Source organism: Procambarus clarkii, chromosome 35 (assembly GCF_040958095.1).
Source record: "Procambarus clarkii isolate CNS0578487 chromosome 35, FALCON_Pclarkii_2.0, whole genome shotgun sequence".
Lineage (NCBI taxonomy): Eukaryota > Metazoa > Arthropoda > Malacostraca > Decapoda > Cambaridae > Procambarus > Procambarus clarkii.
This window is the reverse complement of record NC_091184.1, coordinates 14983299-15009632: the sequence shown is the minus strand read 5'-3', so window position 1 is coordinate 15009632 and position 26334 is coordinate 14983299. Positions and strand designations below refer to the sequence as shown.

The window sequence follows — 26334 nt, the reverse complement described above, 5'->3', positions numbered from 1 at the left end:
AGGAGACGGGTGTGGGTGTAGAGAAGGGTGTAGATGTAGAGGAGGAGGGTGTTGGTGTAGAGGAGGAGGGTGTAGGTGTAGGAGACGGGTGTAGGTGTAGGGGAGACGGGTGTAGGTGTAGAGGAGGTGGGTGTAGGTGGAGAGGAGACAGGTGAAGGTGTAGAGCATGAGGGTGTAGGTGTAGAGGAGAAATGTGTAGGTGTTGTGGAGACGTGTAGGTGTAGAAGAGACAGGTGTAGAGGTGGGTGTAGGTGGTGAGGAGGAGGGTGTAGGTGTAGAAGAGACAGGTGTAGGTGTAGAAGAGACAGGTGTAGGTGTAGAGGTGGGTGTAGGTGGTGAAGAGGGTGTAGGTGTAGAAGAGACAGGTGTAGGTGTAGGGGTGGGTGTAGCTGTAGAAGAGACAGGTGTAGGTGTAGAGGAGATGGGTGTAGGTGTGGAGGAGACGGGTGTAGGTGTGGAGGAGACGGGTGTAGGTGTAGAGACGGGTGTAGGTGTAGAGGAGACGGGTGTAGGTGTAGAGGAGACGGGTGTAGGTGTAGAGACGGATGTAGGTGTAGACGAGACGGGTGTAGGTGTAGAGGAGGTGGGTGTAGGTGTAGAGGAGGAGGGTGTAGGTGTAGAGGAGATGGGTGTAGGTGTAGAGGAGGAGGGTGTAGGTGTAGAGGAGGTGGGTGTAGGTGTAGGGGAGGTGGGTGTAGGTGTAGGGGAGACGGGTGTAGGTGTAGAGGAGACAGGTGTAGGTGTGGAGGAGACGGGTGTAGGTGTAGAGGAGACGGGTGTAGGTGTGGAGACGGGTGTAGGTGTAGAGGAGACGGGTGTAGGTGTAGAGACGGGTGTAGGTGTAGAGTAGGTGGGTGTAGGTGTAGAGGAGGAGGGTGTAGGTGTAGAGGAGATGGGTGTAGAGGAGGAGGGTGTAGGTGTAAAGGAGGTGGGTGTAGGTGTAGAGAAGACGGGTGTACGTGTAGAGAAGACAGGTGTAGGTGTAGAGGAGACGGGTGTAGGTGTAGAGAAGACGGGTGTACGTGTAGAGAAGACGGGTGTAGGTGTAGAGGAGACGGGTGTAGGTGTAGAGAAGACGGGTGTAGGTGTAGAGGAGACGGGTGTATGTGTAGAGAAGACGGGTGTAGGTGTAGAGGAGACGGGTGTAGGTGTAGAGGAGACGGGTGTACGTGTAGAGAAGACGGGTGTAGGTGTAGAGGAGACGGGTGTAGGTGTAGAGGAGACGGGTGTACGTGTAGAGAAGACGGGTGTAGGTGTAGAGGAGACGGGTGTACGTGTAGAGAAGACGGGTGTAGGTGTAGAGGAGACGGGTGTACGTGTAGAGAAGACGGGTGTAGGTGTAGAGGAGACGGGTGTAGGTGGACAGGGAGGCAAGGAAGGGCCTTCAAGGCCATTATACATAAGTATACATGAATACAATATAAAGTATATATATATATACAACATGTGTATCAAAACTATGTCTATGTGGTATACATCTCACAATCCCATAATCTAATTTAATGTTAGAGGACAATGCAATGTACAATAATGAAAGGGAAATTACACAGTATACATGAGAGTAATACATCCGAGACCTAAATTTATACATTCTCCATCATAGTTCACATAATATTTCCTATACAGCATTATGTAGCATTCCATAATATAAGTATATACGGATGTTTTTCAAGCTATATGACATTAGGCTACTGCTATTCACTAGACTTCTAATATATATCCACAAATACATGGCAAGGACTTATGGTACAGATATATAATATACATAGATATATGTGGAATACATTGGCAATACACAATTATTTCTAGTGTGTTGACGAAAAAAGAATAACTACATAAATTAATATTCGTGATACTAGGCTAATCAGCCAAGACATCACTATACAGTTTGAGCACATCATACACCAGCTACAGTATGATCATACTGGTGTATGTGTGGTCATAACACCACCTCACACCCATATGGTAATATCACAACACACCATGGACCAGTATGGTAATATCACAACACACCATGGTCCAGTATGGTAATATCACAACACACCATGGTCCAGTATGGTAATATCACAACACACCATGGTCCAGTATGGTAATATCACAACACACCATGGTCCAGTATGGTAATATCACAACACACCATGGACCAGTATGGTAATATCACAACACACCATGGTCCAGTATGGTAATATCACAACACACCATGGACCAGCATGGTGATATATATGAGCAGTGATAGTGATATATCAGTAAATGTAAGGAGGAAAAATATCAGTGAGGTGATAATGCAGTAAAAGTGAAATGATGTTGGTGTAGCAGTGATAGTGTTATGTGATAGTGAGCTGTTGGTGATATAACAGTGACAACAGCTGTCATATAGTGACACCAACAATTTGTTACTCAACATGGTCAGTATATGACCCCAAGTGTGGGGCCTGAGGTGATGGTGATATATAGAGGTGATAGTGAAGCTATAGTGATACAGCAATGATAGGTTACAGTACTGAGAAGATATAGCATTGATGGTGATACAGCCGTGATTGTCAGGTATATGATACCAAAGAATAAATATCAAAGATAGTGAAGTTATGATGATATAGTGATAAAAGTCTGTCCTTAAATTACATTGGAATCAAAACACGCAGTCCATGGTGACGCAAGAGTGATGGTGGTGTTGTTACAGTGAACTAGAGTGGTAGCACAACACCACAGTAGTGATGGTGGTGGTACAGTGAACTAGAGTGGCAGCACAACACCACAGTAGTGATGGTACAGTGAACTAGAGTGGCAGCACAACACCACAGTAGTGATGGTACAGTGAACTAGAGTGGCAGCACAACACCACAGTAGTGATGGTGGTGGTACAGTGAACTAGAGTGGCAGCACAACACCACAGTGATGATGGTGATGGTACAGTGAACTAGAGTGGCAGCACAACACCACAGTAGTGGTGATAGTGAACTAGAGTGGCAGCACAACACCACAGTAGTGATAGTGGTGGTACAGTGAACTAGAGTGGCAGCACAACACCACAGTAGTGATGGTGGTGGTACAGTGAACTAGAGTGGCAGCACAACACCACAGTAGTGATGGTGATGGTACAGTGAACTAGAGTGGCAGCACAACACCACAGTAGTGATGGTGATGGTACAGTGAACTAGAGTGGCAACACTATAGTAGTGATGGTGATGGTACAGTGAACTAGAGTGGCAACACAACACCACAGTAGTGCTGGTGGTGGTACAGTGAACTAGAGTGGCAGCACAACACCACAGTAGTGATGGTGGTGGTACAGTGAACTAGAGTGGCAGCACAACACCACAGTAGTGATGGTGATGGTACAGTGAACTAGAGTGGCAACACTATAGTAGTGATGGTGATGGTACAGTGAACTAGAGTGGCAACACAACACCACAGTAGTGATGGTGGTGGTACAGTGAACTAGAGTGGCAGCACAACACCACAGTAGTGATGGTGGTGGTACAGTGAACTAGAGTGGCAGCACAACACCACAGTAGTGATGGTGGTGGTACAGTGAACTAGAGTGGCAGCACAACACCACAGTAGTGATGGTGATGGTACAGTGAACTAGAGTGGCAGCACAACACCACAGTAGTGATGGTGATGGTACAGTGAACTAGAGTGGCAGCACAACACCACAGTAGTGATGGTGGTGGTACAGCGAACTAGAGTGGCAGCACAACACCACAGTGATGATGGTGATGGTACAGTGAACTAGAGTGGCAGCACAACACCACAGTAGTGGTGATAGTGAACTAGAGTGGCAGCACAACACCACAGTAGTGATGGTGGTGGTACAGTGAACTAGAGTGGCAGCACAACACCACAGTAGTGACGGTGATGGTACAGTGAACTAGAGTGGCAGCACAACACCACAGTAGTGATGGTGATGGTACAGTGAACTAGAGTGGCAGCACAACACCACAGTCCACCACAGTCACCTCCGTAATGTCACTGTGGTTGACTGCTGCCCTCACCACATCCAGGCCGCTCACCACATCACCGAAGACATGTGACCACAGGTAACCATCCTGGCGGTCCCTGGTGGTGATGAAGAACTGGGCACTCCTGGGACCCCCCAGATCATCGCAGCACAACACAGCTCCTGCCCGGCGTGACTCCCGGTACCGCCCCTGGAGGTCAGGCAGCAGTGGGGCTCCTCCCGCACCATCATTACTCTCGTAGTCTCCGCCCTTCACCCACTCCCCCGGCTGACCCTTGTCGCACACTTGCAACAGTTTGGTGTTGCGGTAGGTGTGGCCCCGCTGGCCCGTACACAACAACACAAACTGTCTGGCCAGCGGAGTGTCAGGGGTCAGCCGGATGGTGACCCGCCCTTTTGTTGACCCCGCCCACCCGAGGTCAAGGAACGCCAGGGTGCAGGAAGGGTCCAGCACGCCCAACTGGTCAAGGAACGCCCAGGGTGCAGGAGGACTCCAACTGTATATCAAAATGTTATCATATTAGTTATCAAAACTTAGTAAGTCAGTAATGTCAGTAAGACTAGTGGGTGTAATAAAGTTACCTGGAGGGTATGGGCGTGGGCGGGCGTGGGCTGACGCAGGAGTGGGTGGAGGTACAGCTGTCCGTCTTGTAGAATTATCCTGGCGGAGCGGCGGCCATCTTGGTCTTCCTGGACGGCCAACACCCGGCCAGCCTCCACCAGCCTCTTGACGGCCAACACCCGGCCAGCCTCCACCAGCCTCTTGACGGGCTCACTCATCCTGCGGAGGTCCTCAACCTGTGGACAGTGTCAGCCCCATTATCATCTGTTGTCAGTGTCAGCCCCATTATCACCTGTGGTCAGTGTCAGTCCCATTATCACCTGTGGTCAGTGTCAGCCCCATTATCATCTGTAGACAATGTCAGCCCCATTATCACCTTTAGTCAGTGAGAGACCCATTATCAGTCAATCACACCTACAAAATTCACCACAATCAGCACATTACACTACACATAAACTGAAGCCAGTCAAGGAAAGCACCTACTGGCAAAGGGTTGTTGCTGGACCTGTAGCTCCAGCCCCCCCCCTCTACTGGCAGGGGGTTGTTGCTGGACCTGTAGATCCAGCCCCCCCCCCCCTCTACTGGCAGGGGGTTGTTGCTGGACCTGTAGCTCCAGCCCCGCTCTACTGGCAGGGGGTTGGTGCTGGACCTGTAGCTCCAGCCCCCCTCTACTGGCAGGGGGTTGGTGCTGGACCTGTAGCTCCAGTCCCCCTCTACTGGCAGGGGGTTGGTGCTGGACCTGTAGCTCCAGCCCCCCCCCCTCTACTGGCAGGGGGTTGGTGCTGGACCTGTAGCTCCAGCCCCCCCCTCCTCTACTGGCAGGGGGTTGGTGTTGGACCTGTAGCTGCAGCCCCCCCCCCACCTCTACTGGCAGGGGGTTGGTGCTGGACCTGTAGCTCCAGCCCCCTCTACTGGCAGAGGGTTGGTGCTGGACCTGTAGCTCCAGTCCCCCTCTACTGGCAGGGAGTTGGTACTGGACCAGTAGCCCCGCCCCCCCCCCTCTACTGGCAGGAAGTTGGTGCTAGAAATGTAGCAACAGCACCCCCTTTACTGGCAGGGGGTTGATGCTGGACCTGTAGCTCCAGACCTCTCTACTGGCAGGGGGTTGATGCTGGACCTGTAGCTCCAGCCCCCCTTCTACTGGCAGGGGGTTGGTGCTGGACCAGTAGTTCCAGACCCCCCTCTACTGGTAGGGGGTTGGTGCTGGACCTGTAGCCCCAGCCCCCCCTCTACTGGCATGGGGTTGGTGCTGGATCTGTAGCTCCAGCCCCCCTTCTACTGGCAGGGGGTTGGTGCTGGACCAGTAGTTCCAGACCCCCCTCTACTGGCAGGGGGTTGGTGCTGGACCTGTAGCTCCAGCCCCCCCTCTACTGGCATAGGGTTGGTGCTGGACCTGTAGCTCCAGCCCCCCTCTATTGGCAGGGGGTTGGTGCTGGACCTGTAGTTCCAGCCCCCTCTACTGGCAGGTGGTTAGTGCTGGACCTGTAGCTCCAGCCCCCCTCTACTGGCAGAGGGTTGGTGCTGGACCTGTAGCTCCAGCGCTCCTCTACTGGCAGGGGGTAGGTGGTAGGCCTGTAGCTCCAGCCCCCCTCTACTGGCAGGGGGTTGGTGCTGGACCTGTAGCTCCAGCCCCCTCTAATGGCATGGGGGGGGGGGTGGTGCTGGACCTGTAGCTCCAGCTCGCCTCTACTGGCAGGGGGTTGGTGCTGTATCTGTAGCTCCAGCCCACCTCTACTTGCAGGGGGTTGGTGCTGGAAATGTAGCTCCAGCCCCCCTCTACTGGCAGGGGTTTGGTCCTGGACCTGTATCTCCAGCCCCCCCTCTACTGGCAGGGGGTTGGTCCTGGACCTGTATCTCCAGCCCCCTCTACTGGCAAGGGGTTGGTGCTGGAAATGTAGCTCCAGCGCCCCCTCTTCTGGCAGGGAGGTTGGTGCTGGACCTATAGCTTCAGCCCTCCTATACTGGCAGGGGGTTGGTGCTGGACCTTTAGCTCCAGCCCACCTCTACTGGCAGGGGGTTGGTGCTGGACCTGTAGCTCATGCCCACCTCAACTGGAAGAGGGTTGGTTCTGTACCTGTAGCTCCTGCCCACCTCTACTGGAAGGGGGTTGGTGCTGGATCTGTAGCTCCAGCCCCCCTCTACTGGCAGGGGGTTGATGCTGGACCTGTAGCTCCAGCCCCCCTCTACTGGCTGGGGGTTAGTGTTAGACATGTAGCTCCAGTCCCCCTCTACTGGCAGGGGGTTGGAGCTAGACCAATAGCTCAAACCCCTCTTCTACTGGCAGGGGGTTGATGCTGGACCTGTAGCTGCACCCCCTTCTTTAGTGGCAGGGGGTAGGTCCTTGACCTGTAGCTCCAGCCCCCTCCTGAAACTGGCAGGGGGTTGATGTTGGACCTGTAACTCCAGCTCCTCTCTACTTGCATGGGGTTGGTGCTGGACCTGTAGCTCCAGCGCCTCTCTAATGGCAGGGGGTTGATGCTGGACCTGTAGCTGCAGCACCCCCCTCTAATGACAGGGGGTAGGTCCTTGACCTGTAGCTCCAGCCCCCCTATACTGGAAGGAGGTTGGCGATTGACCTGTAGCTCCTGTCTTCCTCTACTGGCAGGGGATTGGTGCTGGACCTGTAGCTGCAGCCCCCCCTCTACTGACAGGGGGTTGGTGCTGGACCTGTAGCTCCTGTCCCCCTCTACAGGAAGGGGATTGATGCTGGACCTGTAGCTGCAGCCTCCCCTCTACTGACAGGGGGTTGATGTTGGACCTGTAGCTCCAGCCCACCTCTACTGGCAGGGGGTTGGTCCTGGACCTATATCTCCAGCCCCCCTCTACTGGCAGGGGAGGGGGGGTTGGTGCAGGAAATGTAGCTCCAGCGTCCCCCCTCTACTAGCAGGGGGTTGGAGTTGGATCTGTAGCTACAGCCCCCCTTTACTGCCAGGGGGTTGGTCCTGGACCTGTATCTTCAGCCCCCCTCTACTGACAGGAGGTTGGTGCTGGAAATGTAGCTCCAGCCTCCCTCTCTACTGGCAGGGGTTGGTGCTGGATCTGTAGCTACAGCCCCTCTCTACTGGCAGGGGGTTGGTCCTGGACCTGTATCTCCAGCCCCCCTCTACTGGCAGAGGGTTGGTGCTGGATCGGTAGCTATAGCCCCCCCTCTACTGGCAGGGGGTTGGTGCTGGATCGGTAGCTATAGCCCCCCCCTCTACTGGCAGGGGGTTGGTCCTGGACCTGTAGCTCCAGCCCCCCTCTACTGGCAGGGGGTTGGTGCTGGATCGGTAGCTATAGCCCCCCTCTACTGGCAGGGGGTTGGTCCTGGAACTGTATCTCCAGCCCCCTCTACTGGCAAGGGGTTGGTGCTGAAAATGTAGCTCCAGCCCACCTTTACTGGCAGGGGGATGATGCTGGACCTGTAGCTCCAGCCCCCCCTCTACTGGAAGGGGGTTGGTGCTGGACCAGTAGCTCCAGCCCCCCCTCTACTGGAAGGGGGTTGGTGCTGGACCAATAGCTCCAGCCCCCCTCTTCTGGCAGGGGGGTTGGGGCTGGACCATTAGCTCCAGCCCCCCTCTACTGGCAGAGGGTTGGTGCTGGATCGGTAGCTATAGCCCCCCCTCTACTGGCAGGGGGTTGGTCCTGGACCTGTATCTCCAGCTCCCCTCTACTGGCAGGGGGTTGGTGCTGGATCGGTAGCTATAGCCCCCCTTTACTGGCAGGGGGTTGGTCCTGGACCTGTATCTCCAGCCCCCTTCTACTGGCAGAGGGTTGGTGCTGGATGGGTAGCTATAGCCCCCCCTCTACTGGCAGGGGGTTGGTCCTGGAACTGTATCTCCAGCTCCCCTCTACTGGCAGGGGGTTGGTGCTGGATCGGTAGCTATAGCCCCCCTCTACTGGCAGGGGGTTGGTCCTGGACCTGTATCTCCAGCCCCCTTCTACTGGCAGAGGGTTAGTGCTGGACCTGTAGCTCCAGCCCCTTTCTACTGGCAGAGGGTTAGTGCTGGACCTGTATCTCCAGCCCCCTCTACTGGCAGGTGGTTAGTGCTGGACCTGTAGCTCCAGCCCCCTCTCTACTGGCATGGGTTTGGTGCTAGACCTGTAGGTCAAGGCCCCCTCTACTGGTAGGGGGTTGGTGATGGACCTGTAGCTCCAGCGCCCCTCTACTGGCAGGAGGATGGTGCTGGACCTGTAGCTCCAGCGCCCCTCTACTGGCAGGGGGTTGGTGGTAGGCCTGTAGCTCCAGCCCCCCTCTACTGGCAAGGGACTGGTGCTGGACCTGTAACTCCAGCCCCCTTCAATTGCAGGAGGTTGGTGCTGGACCTGTAGCTCCAACCCCCTCTAATGGCAATGGCAAGGGGGGGGGGGGGTGCTGGACCTGTAGCTCCAGCTCGCTTCTACTGGCAGGGGGATGGTGCTGGACCTGTAGCTCCAGCCCCCCTCTACTGGAAGGGGGATGGTGCTGGACCTGTAGCCCCAGCCCCCTTCTAATGGCAGGGGGTTGGTGCTGGACCTGTAGCTCCAACCCTTCCTCTACCGGCGGGGGTTCGTGTTGGACTTGTAGCTCCAGCCCTTCCTCTACTAGCAGGGGGTTGGTAATGGACCTGTAGCTCCAGCCCCGCCCCCCCCCCCTCTACTGGCAGGGGGTTGGAGCTAGAAATGTAGCTCCAGCACCCCCTCTACTGGCAGGGGGGTTGATGTTGGCCCTGTAGCTCCAGGGCCCCCCCCCCTCCACTGGCAGGGGGTTGGTGCTGGACCTGTAGCTCCAGCCCCCCCTCTACTGGCATGGGGTTGGTGCTGGACCTGTAGCTCCAGCCCCCCTCTATTGGCAGGGGGTTGGTGCTGGACCTGTAGTTCCAGCCCCCTCTACTGGCAGGAGGTTAGTGCTGGACCTGTAGCTCCAGCCCCCCTCTATTGGCAGGGGGTTGGTGCTGGACCTGTAGTTCCAGCCCCCTCTACTTGCAGGTGGTTAGTGCTGGACCTGTAGCTCCAGCCCCCCTCTACTGGCAGGGGGTTGGTGCTGGACCTGTAGCTCCAGCCCCCTCTAATGGCATGGGGGGGGGTGGTGCTGGACCTGTAGCTCCAGCTCGCCTCTACTGGAAGGTGGATGATGCTGGACCTTTAGCCCCAGCCCCCTTCTAATGGCAGGGGGTTGAGGCTGTTCCTGTAGCTCCAGCCCACCTCTACTGGCAGGGGGTTAGTGCTGGACCTGTAGCTCCAGCCCCCCCTACTGGCAGGGGGTTAGTGCTTCACCTATAGCTCCAGCCCCCCTCTACTGGCAGGGGGTTGGTGCTGTATCTGTAGCTCCAGCCCACCTCTACTTGCAGGGGGTTGGTGCTGGAAATGTAGCTCCAGCCCCCCTCTACTGGCAGGGGTTTGGTCCTGGACCTGTATCTCCAGCCCCCCTCTACTGGCAGGGGGTTGGTCCTGGACCTGTATCTCCAGCCCCCTCTACTGGCAGGGGGTTGGTGCTGGAAATGTAGCTCCAGCGCCCCCTCTTCTGGCAGGGAGGTTGGTGCTGGACCTATAGCTTCAGCCCTCCTATACTGGCAGGGGGTTGGTGCTGGACCTTTAGCTCCAGCCCACCTCTACTGGCAGGGGGGTTGGTGCTGGACCTGTAGCTCATGCCCACCTCAACTGGAAGGGGGTTGGTTCTGTACCTGTAGCTCCTGCCCACCTCTACTGGAAGGGGGTTGGTGCTGGATCTGTAGCTCCAGCCCCCCTCTACTGGCAGGGGGTTGATGCTGGACCTGTAGCTCCAGCCCCCCTCTACTGGCAGGGGGTTAGTGTTAGACATGTAGCTCCAGTCCCCCTCTACTGGCAGGGGGTTGGAGCTAGACCAATAGCTCAAACCCCTCTTCTACTGGCAGGGGGATGATGCTGGACCTGTAGCTGCACCCCCTTCTTTAGTGGCAGGGGGTAGGTCCTTGACCTGGAGCTCCAGCCCCCTCCTGAAACTGGCAGGGGGTTGATGTTGGACCTGTAGCTCCAGCTCCTCTCTACTTGCATGGGGATGGTGCTGGACCTGTAGCTCCAGCGCCTCTCTAATGGCAGGGGGTTGATGCTGGACCTGTAGCTGCAGCCCCCCCCTCTACTGACAGGGGGTTGGTGCTGGACCTGTAGCTCCTGTCCCCCTCACAGGAAGGGGGATTGGTGCTGGACCTGTAGCTGCAGCCCCCCCTCTACTGACAGGGGGTTGATGTTGGACCTGTAGCACCAGCCCACCTCTACTGGCAGGGGGTTGGTCCTGGACCTGTATCTCCAGCCCCCCTCTACTGGCAGGGGAGGGGGGGTTGGTGCAGGAAATGTAGCTCCAGCGTTCCCCCTCTACTGGCAGGGGGTTGGTGCTGGATCTGTAGCTACAGCCCCCCTCTACTGGCAGGGGGTTGGTGCTGGATCTGTAGCTCCAGCCCCCATTTACTGCCAGGAGGTTGGTCCTGGACCTGTATCTCCAGCCCCCCTCTACTGGCAGAGGGTTGGTGCTGGATCGGTAGCTATAGCCCCCCCTCTACTGGCAGGGGGTTGGTGCTGGATCGGTAGCTATAGCCCCCCCCCTCTACTGGCAGGGGGTTGGTCCTGGACCTGTATCTCCAGCTCCCCTCTACTGGCAGGGGGTTGGTGCTGGATCGGTAGCTATAGCCCCCCCTCTACTGGCAGGGGGTTGGTCCTGGACCTGTATCTCCAGCTCCCCTCTACTGGCAGGGGGTTGGTCCTGGACCTGTATCTTTATCCCCCCTCTACTGGCAAGGGGTTGGTGCTGAAAATGTAGCTCCAGCCCACCTTTACTGGCAGGGGGATGATGCTGGACCTGTAGCTCCAGCCCCCCCTCTACTGGAAGGGGGTTGGTGCTAGACCAATAGCTCCAGCCCCCCCTCTTCTGGCAGGGGGGTTGGGGCTGGACCATTAGCTCCAGCCCCCTCTACTGGCAGGGGGTTGGTGCTGTACCTGTAGCTCCAGCCCACCTCTACTGGCAGGGGGTTGGTGCTGGAAATGTAGCTCCAGCCCCCCTCTACTGGCAGGGGGTTGGTCCTGGACCTGTATCTCCAGCCCCCCTCTACTGGCAGGGGGTTGGTGCTGAACCTGTAGCTCCAGCCCACCTCTACTGGCAGGGGGTTGGTGCTGGACCTGTAGCTCATGCCCACCTCTACTGGAAGGGGGTTGGTTCTGTACCTGTAGCTCCTGCCCACCTCTACTGGAAGGGGGTTGGTGCTGGATCTGTAGCTCCAGCCCCCCTCTACTGGCAGGGGGTAAGTGTTAGACATGTAGCTCCAGTCCCCTTCTACTGACAGGGGGTTGGTGCTGGACCTGTAGCTCCAGCCCTCCTCTACTGGCAGGGGTTTGGTTCTGGACCTGTAGCTCCAGCCCACCTCTACTGGCAGGGGGGGGGGGGAATTGGTTCTGGACGTGTAGCTCCAGCCCCCCTCTACTGGCAGGGGGTTGGCGCTGGACCAGTAGCTTCAGCCCCCCTCTACTGGCAGGGGGTTGGAGTTGGACCTGTAGCCCCAGCCCCCTTCTAATGGCAGGGGGTTGGTGCTGGACCTGTAGCTCCAGCCCCCATCTACTGGCAGGGGGTTGGTGCTGGACGTGTAGCCACCCCCCCCCCCCCCTCTCCTGGCAGGGGGTTGGTGCTGGACCTGTAGCTCCAGCCCCTCCTCTACTGGCAGGGGGTTGTTGCCGGACCTGTAGCTCCAGCCCCCCCCCCCCTCTACTGGCAGGGGGTTGGTGCTGGACCTGTAGCTCCAGCCCACCTCTACTGGCAGGGGGTTGGTGCTGGACCTGTATGTCCAGCCCCCCTCTACTGGCAGGGGGTTGGTCCTGGACCTGTATCTCCAGCCCCCTCTACTGGCAGGGGGTTGGTGCTGGAAATGTAGCTCCAGTGCCCCCTCTTCTGGCAGGGAGGTTGGTGCTGGACCTGTAGCTTCAGCCCTCCTATACTGGCAGTGGGTTGGTGCTGGACCTTTAGCTCCAGCCCACCTCTACTGGCAGGGGGTTGGTGCTGGACCTGTAGCTCATGCCCACCTCTACTGGAAGGGGGTTGGTTCTGTACCTGTAGCTCCTGCCCACCTCTACTGGAAGGGGGTTGGCGCTGGATCTGTAGTTCCAGCCCCCCTCTACTGGCAGGGGGTTAGTGTTAGACATGTAGCTCCAGTCCCCCTCTGCTGGCAGGGGGTTGGTGCTAGACCAATAGCTCAAACCCCTCTTCTACTGGCAGGGGATTGATGCTGGACCTGTAGCTGCACCCCCTTCTTTAGTGGCAGAGGGTAGGTCCTTGACCCGTAGCTCCAGCCCCCTCCTGAAACTGGCAGGGGGTTGATGTTGGACCTGTAGCTCCAGCTCCTCTCTACTTGCATGGGGTTGGTGCTGGACCTGTAGCTCCAGCGCCTCTCTAATGGCAGGGGGTTGATGCTGGACCTGTAGCTGCAGCACCCCCTCTAATGACAGGGGGTAGGTCCTTGACCTGTAGCTCCAGCCCCCCTATACTGGAAGGAGGTTGGCGATTGACCTGTAGCTCCTGTCTCCCTCTACTGGCAGGGGATTGGTGCTGGACCTGTAGCTACAGCCCCCCCTCTACTGACAGGGGGTTGGTGCTGGACCTGTAGCTCCTGTCCCCCTCTACAGGAAGGGGATTGGTGCTGGACCTGTAGCTGCAGCCCCCCCCTCTACTGGCAGGGGGTTGATGTTGGATCTGTAGCTACAGCCCAGCTCTACTGGCAGGGGGTTGGTCCTGGACCTGTATCTCCAGCCCCCCTCTACTGGCAGGGGAGGGGGGGTTGGTGCAGGAAATGTTGCTCCAGCGTCCCCCTCTACTGGCAGGGGGTTGGTGCTGGATCTGTAGCTACAGCCCCCCTTTACTTCCAGGGGGTTGGTCCTGGACCTGTATCTCCAGCCCCCCTCTACTGGCAGAGGGTTGGTGCTGGATCGGTAGCTATAGCCCCCCCTCTACTGGCAGGGGGTTGGTCCTGGACCTGTATCTCCAGCTCCCCTATACTGGCAGGGGGTTGGTGCTGGATCGGTAGCCATAGCCCCCCCCCCCTCTACTGGCAGGGGGTTGGTTCTGGACCTGTATCTCCAGCTCCCCTCTACTGGCAGGGGGTTGGTGCTGGATCGGTAGCTATAACACCCCCTCTACTAGCAGGGGGTTGGTCCTGGACCTGTATCTTCAGCCCCCTCTACTGACAAGGGGTTGGTGCTGAAAATGTAGCTCCAGCCCACCTTTACTGGCAGGAGGTTGGTGCTGAACCTGTAGCTCCATCCCCCCTCTACTGGCAGGGGGTTGGTGTTGGACCTGTAGCTCCAGGCCCCCTCTACTGGAAGGGGGTTGGTACTAGACCAATAGCTCCAGCCCCCCCTCTTCTGGCAGGGAGGTTGGGGCTGGACCAGTAGCTCCAGCCCCCTCTACTGGCAGGGGGTTGGTGCTGTACCTGTACCTCCAGCCCACCTCTACTGGCAGGGGGTTGGTGCTGGAAATGTAGCTCCAGCCCCCACTCTACTGGCAGGGGGTTGCTGCTGGACATGTAGCTCCAGCCCCCTCTACTGGCAGGGGGTTGGTGCTGGAACTGTAGCTCCAGCCCCGCTTTACTGGCAGGGGGTTGATGCTGGAACTGTAGCTTCAGCCCCCTTCTACTGGCAGGGGGTTGGTGCTGGACCTGTAGCTCCAGCCGTCTTCTACTGGCAAGGGGTTGGTGCTGAACCTGTAGCTCCATCCCCCCTCTACTGGCAGGGGGTTGGTGCTGAACCTGTAGCTCCATCCCCCCTCTACTGGCAGGGGGTTGGTGCTGAACCTGTAGCTCCATCCCCCCTCTACTGGCAGGGGGTTGGTGCTGAACCTGTTGCTCCATCCCCCCTCTACTGGCAGGGGGTTGGTGTTGGACCTGTAGCTCCAGCCCCCCTTTACTGGCAGGGGGTTGGTGTTGGACCTGTAGCTCCAGCCCCCTTCTACTGGCAGGGAGTTGGTGCTGGACCTGTAGCTCCAGCCCCCCTCTACTGACAGGGGATTGGTGCTGGACCTGTAGCTGCAGACCCCTTCTACTGGCAGGGGGTTGGTGCTGGACCTGTAGTTCCAGCTCCCTTCTACTGACAGGGGGTTGGTGCTGGACCTGTAGCATCAGCCCCCCCTCTACTAGCAGAGTGTTGGTGCTAGACCTGTAGCTCCAGCCCACCTCTACTGGCAGGGGGTTGGTGCTGGACCTGAAGCTCCAGTTACCCTCAACTGGCAGAGTGTTGGTGCTAGACCTGTAGCTCCAGCCCACCTCTACTGGCAGGGGGTTGGTGCTGGACCTGTAGCTCCAGCCCTCCTCAACTGGCAGGGGGGGGGGGTTCTGGACCTGTAGCTCCAGCCCCCCCTCTACTGGCAGAGGTGTTGGTGCTGGACATGTAGCTTCAGCCGCCTGTCCCCTCTAATGGAAGGGGGTTGTTGCTGGATATGTAGCTCCAGCCCCCCTCTACTGGCAGGGGGTTGGCGCTGGACCAGTAGCTTCAGCCCCCCTCTACTGGCAGGGGGTTGGAGTTGGACCTGTAGCCCCAGCCCCCTTCTAATGGCAGGGGGTTGGTGCTGGACCTGTAGGTCCAGCCCCCATCTACTGGCAGGGGGTTGGTGCTGGATGTGTAGCCACCCCCCCTCTCCTGGCAGGGGGTTGGTGCTGGACCTGTAGCTCCAGCCCCCCCTCTACTGGCAGGGGGTTGTTGCCGGACCTGTAGCTCCAGCCCCCCCCTCTACTGGAAGGGGGTTGGTGCTGGACCTGTAGCTCCAGCCCCCCCTCTACTGGCAGGGGGTTGTTGCCGGACCTGTAGCCCCAGCCCCCCCCCCCTCTACTGGAAGGGGGTTGGTGCTGGACCTGTAGCTACAGCCCCCCTCTACTGGCAGGGGGTTGGAGCTGGACCTGTAGCTACAGCCCCCCTCTCCTGGCAGGGGGTTGGTGCTGGACCTTTAGCTCCAGCCCACCGGTACTGGCAGGGGGTTGGTGCTGGACCTGTAGCTCCAGCCCACCTCTACTGGCAGGGGGTTGGTGCTGGACCTGTAGCTCCAGCCCACCTCTACTGGCAGGGGGTTGGTGCTGGACCTTTAGCTCCAGCCCACCTCTACTGGAAGGGGGTTGGTGCTGGACCTGTAGCTCCAACCCACCTCTACTGGCAGGGGGTTGGTGCTGGACCTGTAGCTCCAGCCCACCTCTACTGGCAGGGGGTTGGTGCTGGACCTTTAGCTCCAGCCCACCTCTACTGGCAGGGGGTTGGTGCTGGACCTGTAGCTCCAGCCCACCTCTACTGGCAGGGTGTTGGTGCTGGACCTTTAGCTCCAGCCCACCTCTACTGGCAGGGGGTTGGTGCTGGACCTGTAGCTCCAGCCCACCTCTGCTGGCAGGGGGTTGGTGCTGGACCTTTAGCTCCAGCCCAACTCTACTGGCAGGGGTTTGGTTCAGGACCTGTAGTTCCAGCCCACTCTCTTCTGGCAGGGGGTTTGTCCTGAACCTGTAGCTCCAGCCCACCTCTACTTGCAGGGGGTTGGTATTGGACCTATAGCTCCACCCCCCCCCCTCTCTACTGGCAGGGGGTTGGTGCTGGACGTGTTGCTTAGCCCACCTTTACTGGCAGGGAGTTGGTTCTGGACCTTAAGCTCCAGCCCCTCTGTCTCTACTGGCAGGGGGTTGGTTCTGGACCTGTAGCTCAAGCCCACATCTACTGGCAGGGGGTTGGTGCTGGACCTGTTGCTCCAGCCCCCCTCTACTGGCAGGGGGATGGTGCTGGACCTGTAGCTCCAGCCCACCTTTACTGGCAGGGTATTGGTGCCGGACCTGTAGCTCCAGCCCCCCCACTACTGGCAGGGTGGATGGTGCTGGACCTGTAGCCCCAGCCCCCCTCTACTGGCAGGGGGTTGGTGCTGGACCTGTAGCTTCAGCCTCCCTCTACTGGCTGGGGGTTTGTGCGGGACCTGTAGATCCAGCCCCCCCCCCCCTCTACTGGCAGGGGGTTGGTGCTGGACCTGTAGCTCCAGCCCTCCTCTTCTGGCAGGAGGTTGGTGCCAGACCTGTACCTGGTGATGAGGTTCTGGAAGTTCTTCTACTCCCCAAGCCCGGCCCGAGGCCAGGCTCGACTTGTGAGAGTTTGGTCCACCAGGCTGTTGCTTGGAGCGGTCCGCAGGGCCACATACCCACCACAGCCGGAAGTTCTCTTAGAAAACAGTCCAGTTTTCTCTTGAAGATGTCCACGATTGTTCCGGCAATATTTCTTATAGTCGCTGGGAGGACGTTGAACAACCGCGGACCTCTGATGTTTATACAGTGCTCTCTGATTGTGCCTATGGCACCTCTGCTCTTCACGGGTTCAATCTTGCATTTTCTTCCATATTGTTCACTCCAGTACGTTGTTATTTTACTGTGTAGATTTGGGACCTGACCCTCCAGTATTTTCCATGTGTATATTATGTGGTATCTCTCTCGTCTTCTTTCTAGTGAGTACATTTGGAGAGCTTTGAGACGATCCCAATAATTTAGGTGTTTTATGTCGTCTATGTGTGCCTTATATGTTCTCTGTATTCCCTCTAATTCAGCAATCTCTCCTGCTCTGAAAAGGGAAGTGAGTACTGAGCAGTACTCGAGACGGGACAACACAAGTGACTTCAAGAGTACAACCATTGTGATGGGATCCCTGGATTTGAAAGTTCTCGTAATCCATCCGATCATTTTTCTGGCTGACGCCTTATTTACTTGGTTATGCTCCCTAAACGTTAGATCGTCGGACATCATTATTCCCAAATCCTTGACATGCTGTTTTTCTACTATGGGAAGATTCGATTGTGTTTTGTACCCTGTATTATGTTTCAGATCCTCATTTTTTCCGAACCTGAGTACCTGAAATTTATCACTGTTAAACATCATGTTATTTTCTGCTGCCCAATTGAAAACTTTGTTGACATCTGCTTGTAGTTTTTCAATGTCTTCAGCAGAGGTAATTTTCATGCTGATTTTTGTGTCATCTGCAAAGGACGACTCGAAGCTGTGACTTGTATTTTTGTCTATATCAGATGTGAGAATAAGGAACAGTAGCGGTGCAAGAACTGTACCTTGAGGTACAGAGCTTTTAACATCGCTTGGACTCGATTTTATCTGATTGACTGTTACTCTTTGTGTTCTGTTCGACAGGAAATTGAGTATCCAGCGTCCTACTTTTCCAGTTATTCCTATTGACCTCATTTTGTGAGCTATCACCCCATGGTCAAATTTGATTAACCCCTTTGCAAAGTATAACATCAAAGTACCCCTTTACAACATCTGTATACAACATCATACAACGTATACAACGTATACAGCAGTATACAACATCTGCATTTTGCTTTTCTTCTAGAGCTTCTGGGATTTTGTCATAGAGGTTGAGAAACTGTGACAGACAAGATCTTCCCGCTCTAAACCCATGTTGTCCTGGATTGTGCAATTCATTGTTTTCCATAAAACTAGAAATTTGATTCCTAATCACTTTTTCAAACACTTTTATTATGTGTGATGTTAGTGCAACTGGCCAGTAATTTTTTGCCAAGGCTTTAATTGCCCCCCCCCCCTTGTGCAACGGAGCTATATATGCAGATTTAAGTGCTGCTGGTATCTCCCCTGTATCCAGGCTCTTTCTCCATATTACGCTGTGCTCTCGCTACTGGTACTTTACATTTCTTTATGAGTATTGAATTCCATGAGTCAGGCCCAGGAGCTGAGTGCATAGGCATATTGTCAATTTCTCTTTCAAAGTCTTCCGAGTTTGTGGTAATATCCGGTATATTATCTGCAGCTTGAATGTCATTCATAAAGAAGCTGTCTGGGTCATCAACTTTCATGTTGTTTATTGGTGTGCTAAACATAGCCTCATACTGGCTTCTTAGAATTTCACTAATCTCTTTGTTATCCTCTGTGTACGTACCTTCATTTGTAATTAACGGTCCAATGCTGGTCGAGGTTTTGGATTTTGATTTTGCGTATGTGAAAAAATATTTCGGATTTTTCCTTATCTCTTGTATAGCGTTCTGTTCCAATTCCATTTCCTCAGACTCATATGATCGCTTCAACGTTTGTTCTATTTCTTTGATCTCCCTGCTTAGGCTTATTTCCTTGCTTGTGATAGTTGTGTCTGCCGAAGCATTTCCGTTATTTTTCTCCTGTACAGTTGTCAGCGTTCTCTTTCTAGAGTGGTCCTCTTTCTGTCCCTCCTCACTGGCACGTGCTTCAAGCAGACCTTGTAAGCTTCAGCTGTCAGTTGAGCTATTCCCTGTGTGGAAGTTTTGTCGCTTAAGACCGTCTCCCATTGAATGGTTGCAAGGTCTACATTTATTTTTTCCCAGTCAATCCTCTTATTGTTGAAATTGAATTGATTGAATATTCCTTCTCGCTTGTTGGGTCTCTTAGACCTACTATCGTTATTTATGCTAGTTCACACTTCAATGAGCTTATGGTCTGAGTATGAAGTAACTGAGATTGTTATGTCTCTGATTAGTTCATCATTGTTTGTGAATAACAAGTCTAGTGTGTTTTCGTTCCTAGTTGGTTCTGTAATCTGTTGATTGAGCGAGAATTTGTCACAGAATCTCAAAAGTTCTCTGACTTGTGGTTAGTTACTTCCCGGGTCATTCCCTGCTATGATATTTGTGTTTGCCACTCTCCATCTTAGACTCGGTAAATTGAAATCTCCGAGGAAGATAATATCTGGAGCTGGGTTTGCTAGGTTATCAAGTATGTTCTCTATCTATTGGTGCTGGACCTGTAGCTTCAGCCCCCCCACCACTGGCAGGGGGGTTGGTGCTGGACCTGTAGCTCCAGACCCCCCTCTACTGGCAGGGGGTTGGTGCTGGACCTGTAGCTCCAGACCTCACCCTCTACTGGCAGGGTGTTGGTGCTGGACCTGTAGCTCCAGCCCCCTCTACTGGCAGGGGGGTGGTGCTGGACCTGTAGCACTAGCCCCCCTCTACTGGCAGGGTGTTAGTGCTGAACCTGTAGCTCTAGCCCCCTCCACTGGCAGGGAGTTGGTGCTGGACCTGTAGCTCCAGCCTCCCTCTACTGGCAGGGGGTTGGTGCTGGACCTGTAGCTCCAGCCCTCACCCTCTACTGGCAGGTGGTTTGTGCTGGACCTGTAGCTTCAGCCCCCCTCTACTGGCAGAGGGTTGGTGCTGCACCTGATGCTTCAGCACCACCCTTCTACTGGCAGGGGGTTGGTGCTGGACCTGAAGCTCCAGCCCCCCCCTCTACTGGCAGGGGGTTGGTGCTGGACCTGTAGCTCCAGCCCCTTTCTACTGGCAGGGGGTTGGTCCTGTAGCTCCAGCCCCCTCTACTGGCAGGGGGTTGGTGCTGGACCTGTAGCTCCATCCCTCCTCTAATGCCAAGGGGTTGGTGCTGGACCTGTAACTCCAGCCCCCTCTACTGGCAGGGGGTTGGTGCTGGACCTGTAGGTCCAGGCCCCCCTCTACTGGCAGGAGGATTTTGCTGGACCTGTAGCTCCAGTCCACCCTCTACTGGCAGGGGGTTGGTGCTGGACCTGTAGCTCCAGCCCTCTTCTACTGGTAGGGGGTTGGTGCTGGACCTGTACGTCCAACCCCCTCTCTATTGGCAGGGGGTTGGTGCTGGACCTGTACTTCCAGCCCTCCCTCTACTGCCAGGGGGGTTGGTGCTGGACCTGTAGCTCCAGCTCCATCTAATGGCAGGGGGTTGGTGCTGGACCTGTAGCTCCAGTATCCCTCTACTGGCAGGGGGTTGGTGTTGGACCTGTAGCTCCAGCCCCCCTCTACTGGCAGGGGGTTTATGCTGGACCTGTAGCTCCAGCCCTCTTCTACTGGCAGGGGGTTGGTGCTGGACCTGTAGCTCCAACCCCCCCTCTACTGGCAGGGGGGTTGGTGCTGGACCTGTAGCTTCAGCCCCCCTCTACTGGCAAGGAGTTGGTGCTGGACCTATAGCTCCATCCCTCCTCTAATGCCAAGGGGTTTGTGATGGATCTGTAGCTCCATCCACCCTCTATTGGCAGGGGGTTGGTGTTGGACCTGTAGATCCAGCTTCCCTCAACTGGCAGGGGGTTGGTGCTGGACCTGTAACTCCAGCCGCCCTCTACTGGCAGGGAGTTTGTGCTGGACCTGTAGCTTCAGCCCCCCTCTACTGGCATCAGGTTGGTGCTGGACCTGTAGTTCCAGCCTCCCTCTACTGCCAGGAAGTTGGTGCTGGACCTGTAGCTCCAGCCCACCTCTACAGGCATGGGGTTGGTGTTGGACCTGTAGCTCCAGCCCCCCTCTACTGGCAGGGGGTTGGTGTTGGACCTGTAGCTCCAGCCCCCCTCTACTGCATGGCAGAGGGTTGGTGCTGAACCTGTAGCTCCAGCCCATCTCTACTGGCAGGGGGGTTAGTGCTGGACCTGTAGCTCCAGCCCCCCTCTACTGGCAGGGGGTTGGTGCTGGACCTGTAGCTCCAGCCCCTCTCTACTGGCTGGGGGGGAGGGGTTGGTGCTGGACCTGTAGCTCCAGCTCCCCCTTCTACTGGCAGGGGGTTGGTGCTGGATTTGTTGTTCCAGTCCCCCCTCTACTAGCAGGGGGTTGGTGCTGGACCTGTAGCTCCAGCCCCCTCTACTGGCAGGGGGTTGGTGCTGGACCTGTAGCTCCAGCCCCCTTCTACTGGCAGGGGGGTGGGGCTGGACCTGTAGCTCCAGCCCCCCCCTCTACTGGAAGGGGATTGGTCCTGGACCTGTAGCTCCAGCCCCCCCCTCTACTGGCAGGGGGTTGGTGCTGGACCTGTAGCTCCAACCCCCCCCCCTCTCCTGGCAGGGGGTTGGTGCTGGACCTTTAGCTTCAGCCCTGCCTCTACTGCCAGGGGGTTGGTGCTGAACCTGTAGCTCCAGCCCCCCCCCCCCCTCTACTGGCAGGGGGTTGGTTCTGGACCTGAAGCTCCAGCCCACCACTACTGGCAGGGGTTTGGTGCTGGAAATGTACCTCCATCCCCCCTCTACTGGCAGGGGGTTGATTCTGGACCTGTACCTCCAGCCCCACCCATCTAGTGGCAGGGGGTTTGGCGTTGGACGTATAGCTCCAGACCCCATCTACGGGCAGGGGGTTGGTGCTGGACCTGAAGCTCCAGCCCTCCTCTACTAGCAGGGGGATGGTGCTGGACCTGTAGCTCCAGCCCCCCCCCCCCTCTACTGGCTGGGGGTTGGTTCTGGACCTGTAGCTCCAGCCCACCTCTACTGGCAGGGGGATGGTGCATTACCTGTAGGTCCAACCCCCTCTACTGGCAGGGGATTGGTGCTGGACTAGTAGCTGCAGACCCCTTCTACTGGCAGGGGGTTGGTGCTGGATCGCTGGACCTGTAGCTCCAGCCCCACTCTACTGGCAGGGTGGATGGTGCTGGACCTGTAGCCCCAGCCCCTTTCTATTGGCAGGGGGTTGGTGCTGGACCTGTAGCTCCAGACCACCTCTATTGGCAGGGGGCTGGTGCTGCGACCTGTAGCTCCAGCCCCTCTCTACTGGCAGGGGGTTGGTGCTGGACCTGTAGCTCCAGCCTCCTATCTACTGGCTGTGGAGGTTGGTGCTGGACCTGTAGCTCCACCCCCCCCCCCCTCTACTGGCAGGAGGTTGGTGTTGGACCTGTAGCTCCTGCTTACCTCTACTGGCAGGTGGAATGGTGCTGGACCTGTAGCCCCAGCCCTCTCTACTCAGGGGGTTGGTTCTGAACCTGTAGCTCTGGCCCCCCTCTACTGGCAGGGGGTTGGTGCTGGACCTGTACCTTCAGCCCCCTCTACTCAGGGGGTTGGTTCTGGACCTGTAGCTCTAGCCCCCTCTACTGGCAGGGGGTTGGTGCTGGACCTGTAGCTCCAGCCTCACTCTACTCGCAGGGGGAGGGATGGTGCTGGACCTGTAACCCCAGCCCTCTCTACTCAGGGGGTTGATTCTGAACCTGTAGCTCTGGCCCCCCTCTACTGGCAGGGGGTTGGTGCTGGACCTGTACCTTCAGCCCCCTCTACTCAGGGGGTTGGTTCTGGACCTGTAGCTCTAGCCCCCCTCTCCTGGCAAGGGGTTGGTGCTGTACCTGTAGCTTCAGCGCCCCCTCTCCTGACAGTTGGATGGTGCTGGACCTGTAGTTCCAGCCCCCCTCAAGTGCCAGGAATTTGGTGCTAGACCTGTAGCGCCAGCCCCCTCCCCCCTCTACTGGCAGGGGGTTGGTTCTGGACCTGTAGCTCCAGTCCCCTCTCCTGGAATTTGGGAATGGTGCTGGACCTGTAACTCAAGCCCCTTTCTACTGGCAGGGGGTTGGTGCTGGACCTATAGCTCCAGCCTTCCCCCCCCCCCCGTCTACTGGCAGGGGGGGATGGTGCTGGATCTGTAGCCCCAGCCCCTTTCTACTGGCAGAGGTTTGGTGCTGGACCTGTAGCTCCAGCCTCCCCTCTCTTGGCAGAGGGTTGGTCCTGGACCTGTAGCTCTAGCCCCCCCCCCTCTACTGGCAGGGGGTTGATTCTGGGCCTGTAGCTCCAGCCCACCACTATACTGGCAGGGGGTTGGTGTGGGAAATGTAGCTCCAGCCCCCTCCTCTACTGGCAGGAGGTTGGTGCTAGACCTGTACCTTCAGCCCCCCTCTACTGGCAGGGGGTTGGTTCTGGACCTGTAGCTCCAGCCCACCTCTACTGGCAGGGGGCTGGTGCTGGACCTAAAGCTCCAGCCCCTCTCTACTGGCAGGGGGTTGGTTCTGGATCTGTAGCTTTAGCCCACCTCTACTGCATGTCAAGGATTTGGGAATAATGATGTCCGACGATGTAACGTTTAGGGAGCATAACCAAGCAAATATCGCATCAGCTAGAAAATGATCGGATGGATTACGAGAACTTTCAAATCCAGGGATCCCATCACAATGGTTGTACTCTTCAAGTCACTTGTGTTGTTCCGTCTCGAGTACTGTTCAGTACTCAGTCCCCCCGTTTAGAGCAGGAGAGATTGCTGAAATAGAGGGAATACTGAGAACATATACGGCACGCATAGACGAGATAAACACCTAAATTATTGGGATCGTCTCAAAGCTCTTTAAATGTACTCTCTAGAATGGAGACGAGAGAGATACCAAATAATATACACATTGAAAATACTGAAGGGTCAGGTCCAAAATGTACACAGTAAAATAACAACGTACTGGATTGAACGATATAGAAGAAAATGCATGATTGAACCAGTGAAGAGCAGGGGTGCCATAGGCACAATCAGAGAGCACTGTATAAACATCAGAGGTCAGCGCTTGTTCAACGTCCTCCCAGGGACTATAAGAAATATTGCCGGAACAACCGTGGACATCTTCAAGAGAAAACTGGACGGTTTTCTAAGAGAAGTTCCGGGTTAGCCGGGCTGTGGTGGGTATGTGGCCCTGCGGGCCGCTCCAAGCAACAGCCTGGTGGACCAGACTCTCACAAGTCGAGCCTGGCCTCGGGCCGGGCTTGGGGAGTAGAAGAACTCCCAGAACTCCATCAACCAGGTACTGGCAGGGGGTTGGTGCTGGACCTGTAGCTTCAGCCCCCCTCTACTGGCAGGAGGTTGGTGCTGGACCTGTAGCTTCAGCCCCCACCTACTGGCAGGGGAGTTGGTGCTAGACCTGTAGCTTCAGCCCCCACCTACTGGCAGGAGGGTTGGTACTGGTCCTGTAGCTCCAGCCACCCTCTACTGGCAGGAGGGTTGGTGCTGGACCTGTATCTCCAGCCCCCCCCCTGTACTGGCAGGGGGTTGGTGTTGGACCTGTAATTCCAGCCCCCCTCTACTGGCAGGGAAGTTTATGCTGGCATTGTCTGGGCGTTTGTTGGCAGTTCTAAGGCTTCAGTCTCTTCGAACCCATCAGTGGTCTGTTTTGGTTCACTGTCTTCCTGAATGCTTTCCCGGTTGGTTGGTGTAGTGTCACCCACTCTTTGTGCCTCTGTGAGGGGAGCCAGGATCCCGGGTTCAATAGAGGATCACAGGTTCAATCACCATGCAGGACAGAAATGGTTCACATGCTTCCTTTCACCTGTTAGGTCTGTTCACCTACCAGTAAATATTTATCCCAGGGGTAGGGAAACTATTGTAAATTATAAGTCATGGAAAGTCAGTAGTTGACCTTGGGGAACCTCGATAAACCTAAGAACAGGCTTCCTCTCCACAAAATGCAACTCAATATCTTGTGATATGACCTATGAGAGAAAATAAAAAACTTACTGTTAACTGCTTCTGGGGGATCAGTCCAGTGATTTCTTGAACTTTATTCATGATGCTGGAGGCTGAGTCTCCCAGGTGTACGGGGTCAGCTGTGGCACCTGTCTCTGTGGTCATCATCTCCAGGGCCTCCCTGATGGTCTCCTGCACCTGCCATTACCAACACAAACATTAATGGAGGAGGCTGAGTCTCCCAGGTGTACGGGGTCAGCTGTGGCACCTGTCGCTGTGGTCATCATCTCCAGGGCCTCCCTGATGGTCTCCTGCACCTGTCATTACCAACACAAATATTAATGGTGGAGGCTGAGTCTCCCAGGTGTATGGGGTCAGCTGTGGCACCTGTCTCTGTGGTCATCATCTCCAGGGCCTCCCTGATGGTCTCCTGCACCTGCCATTACCAACACAAACATTAATGGAGGAGGCTGAGTCTCCCAGGTGTACGGGGTCAGCTGTGGCACCTGTCGCTGTGGTCATCATCTCCAGGGCCTCCCTGATGGTCTCCTGCACCTGTCATTACCAACACAAACATTAATGGTGGAGGCTGAGTCTCCCAGGTGTACGGGGTCAGCTGTGGCACCTGTCTCTGTGGTCATCATCTCCAGGGCCTCCCTGATGGTCTCCTGCACCTGCCATTACCAACACAAACATTAATGTGGAACCTGGACTATAATGAAGCATCAGGCACTGAGTAAAGTAACTGGACTATAATGAAGCATCAGGCTCTCAGTAAAGTAACTGGACTATAATGAACCATCAGGCTCTGAGTAAAGTAACTGGACTATAATGAACCATCAGGCTCTGAGTAAAGTAACTGGACTATAATGACGCATTAGGCTCTGAATAAAGTAACTGGACTATAATGAAGCATCAGGCACTGAGTAAAGTAACTGGACTATAATGAAGCATCAGGCTCTCAGTAAAGTAACTGGACTATAATGAAGCATCAGGCTCTGAATAAAGTGACTGGACTATAATGAAGCATCAGGCTCTGAGTAAAGTAACTGGACTATAATGAAGCATTAGGCTCTGAATAAAGTAACTGGACTATAATGAAGCATCAGGCACTGAGTAAAGTAACTGGACTATAATGAAGCATCAGGCTCTGAGTAAAGTAACTGGACTATAATGAAGCATCAGGCTCTGATGTTTCGGTCCGTCCTGGACCATTCTCAAGTCGATCGACTTGAGAATGGTCCAGGATGGACCGAAACGTCGTCGTCCCTTCAACTTCTAGTGTGTGGTCTGGTCAACATACTTCAGCCACGTTATTGTGACTCATCGCCTGCATCAGGCTCTGAGTAAAGTAACTGGACTATAATGAAGCATCAGGCACTGAGTAAAGTAACTGGACTATAATGAACCATCAGGCTCTGAGTAAAGTAACTGGACTATAATGAGCATTAGGTCTGAATAAAGAGTAACTGGACTATAATGAAGCATCAGGCTCTGAATAAAGTAACTGGACTATAATGAAGCATCAGGCACTGAGTAAAGTAACTGGACTATAATGAAGCATCAGGCACTGAGTAAAGTAACTGGGACTATAATGAAGCATCAGGCCTTGAGTAAAGTAACTGGACTATAATGAAGCATCAGCTCTGAATAAAGTAACTGGACTATAATGAAGCATCAGGCATCTGAGTAAAGTAACTGGACTAT

At 55.7% G+C, this 26334-nt stretch overlaps 2 protein-coding genes across 3 annotated transcripts in view; one reads left to right on the top strand and one right to left on the bottom strand.

Moving 5' to 3' along the window:
* The window catches only part of LOC138371369 (uncharacterized), a 560082-nt gene that overhangs the window by 262850 nt on the left and 270898 nt on the right, over nt 1-26334 (top strand). The gene's annotated exons all lie outside the window — the stretch shown is intronic.
* On the bottom strand, nt 1510-24821 carry LOC138371368 (uncharacterized). The gene is made up of 3 exons (XM_069336148.1): nt 24679-24821; nt 4544-4759; nt 1510-4458 (listed from the first exon to the last, which is right to left on the bottom strand). Exons 1-3 carry the CDS (start codon nt 24793-24795, stop codon nt 4426-4428), a joined length of 366 nt encoding a protein of 121 aa, XP_069192249.1. The 5' UTR covers nt 24796-24821; the 3' UTR covers nt 1510-4425.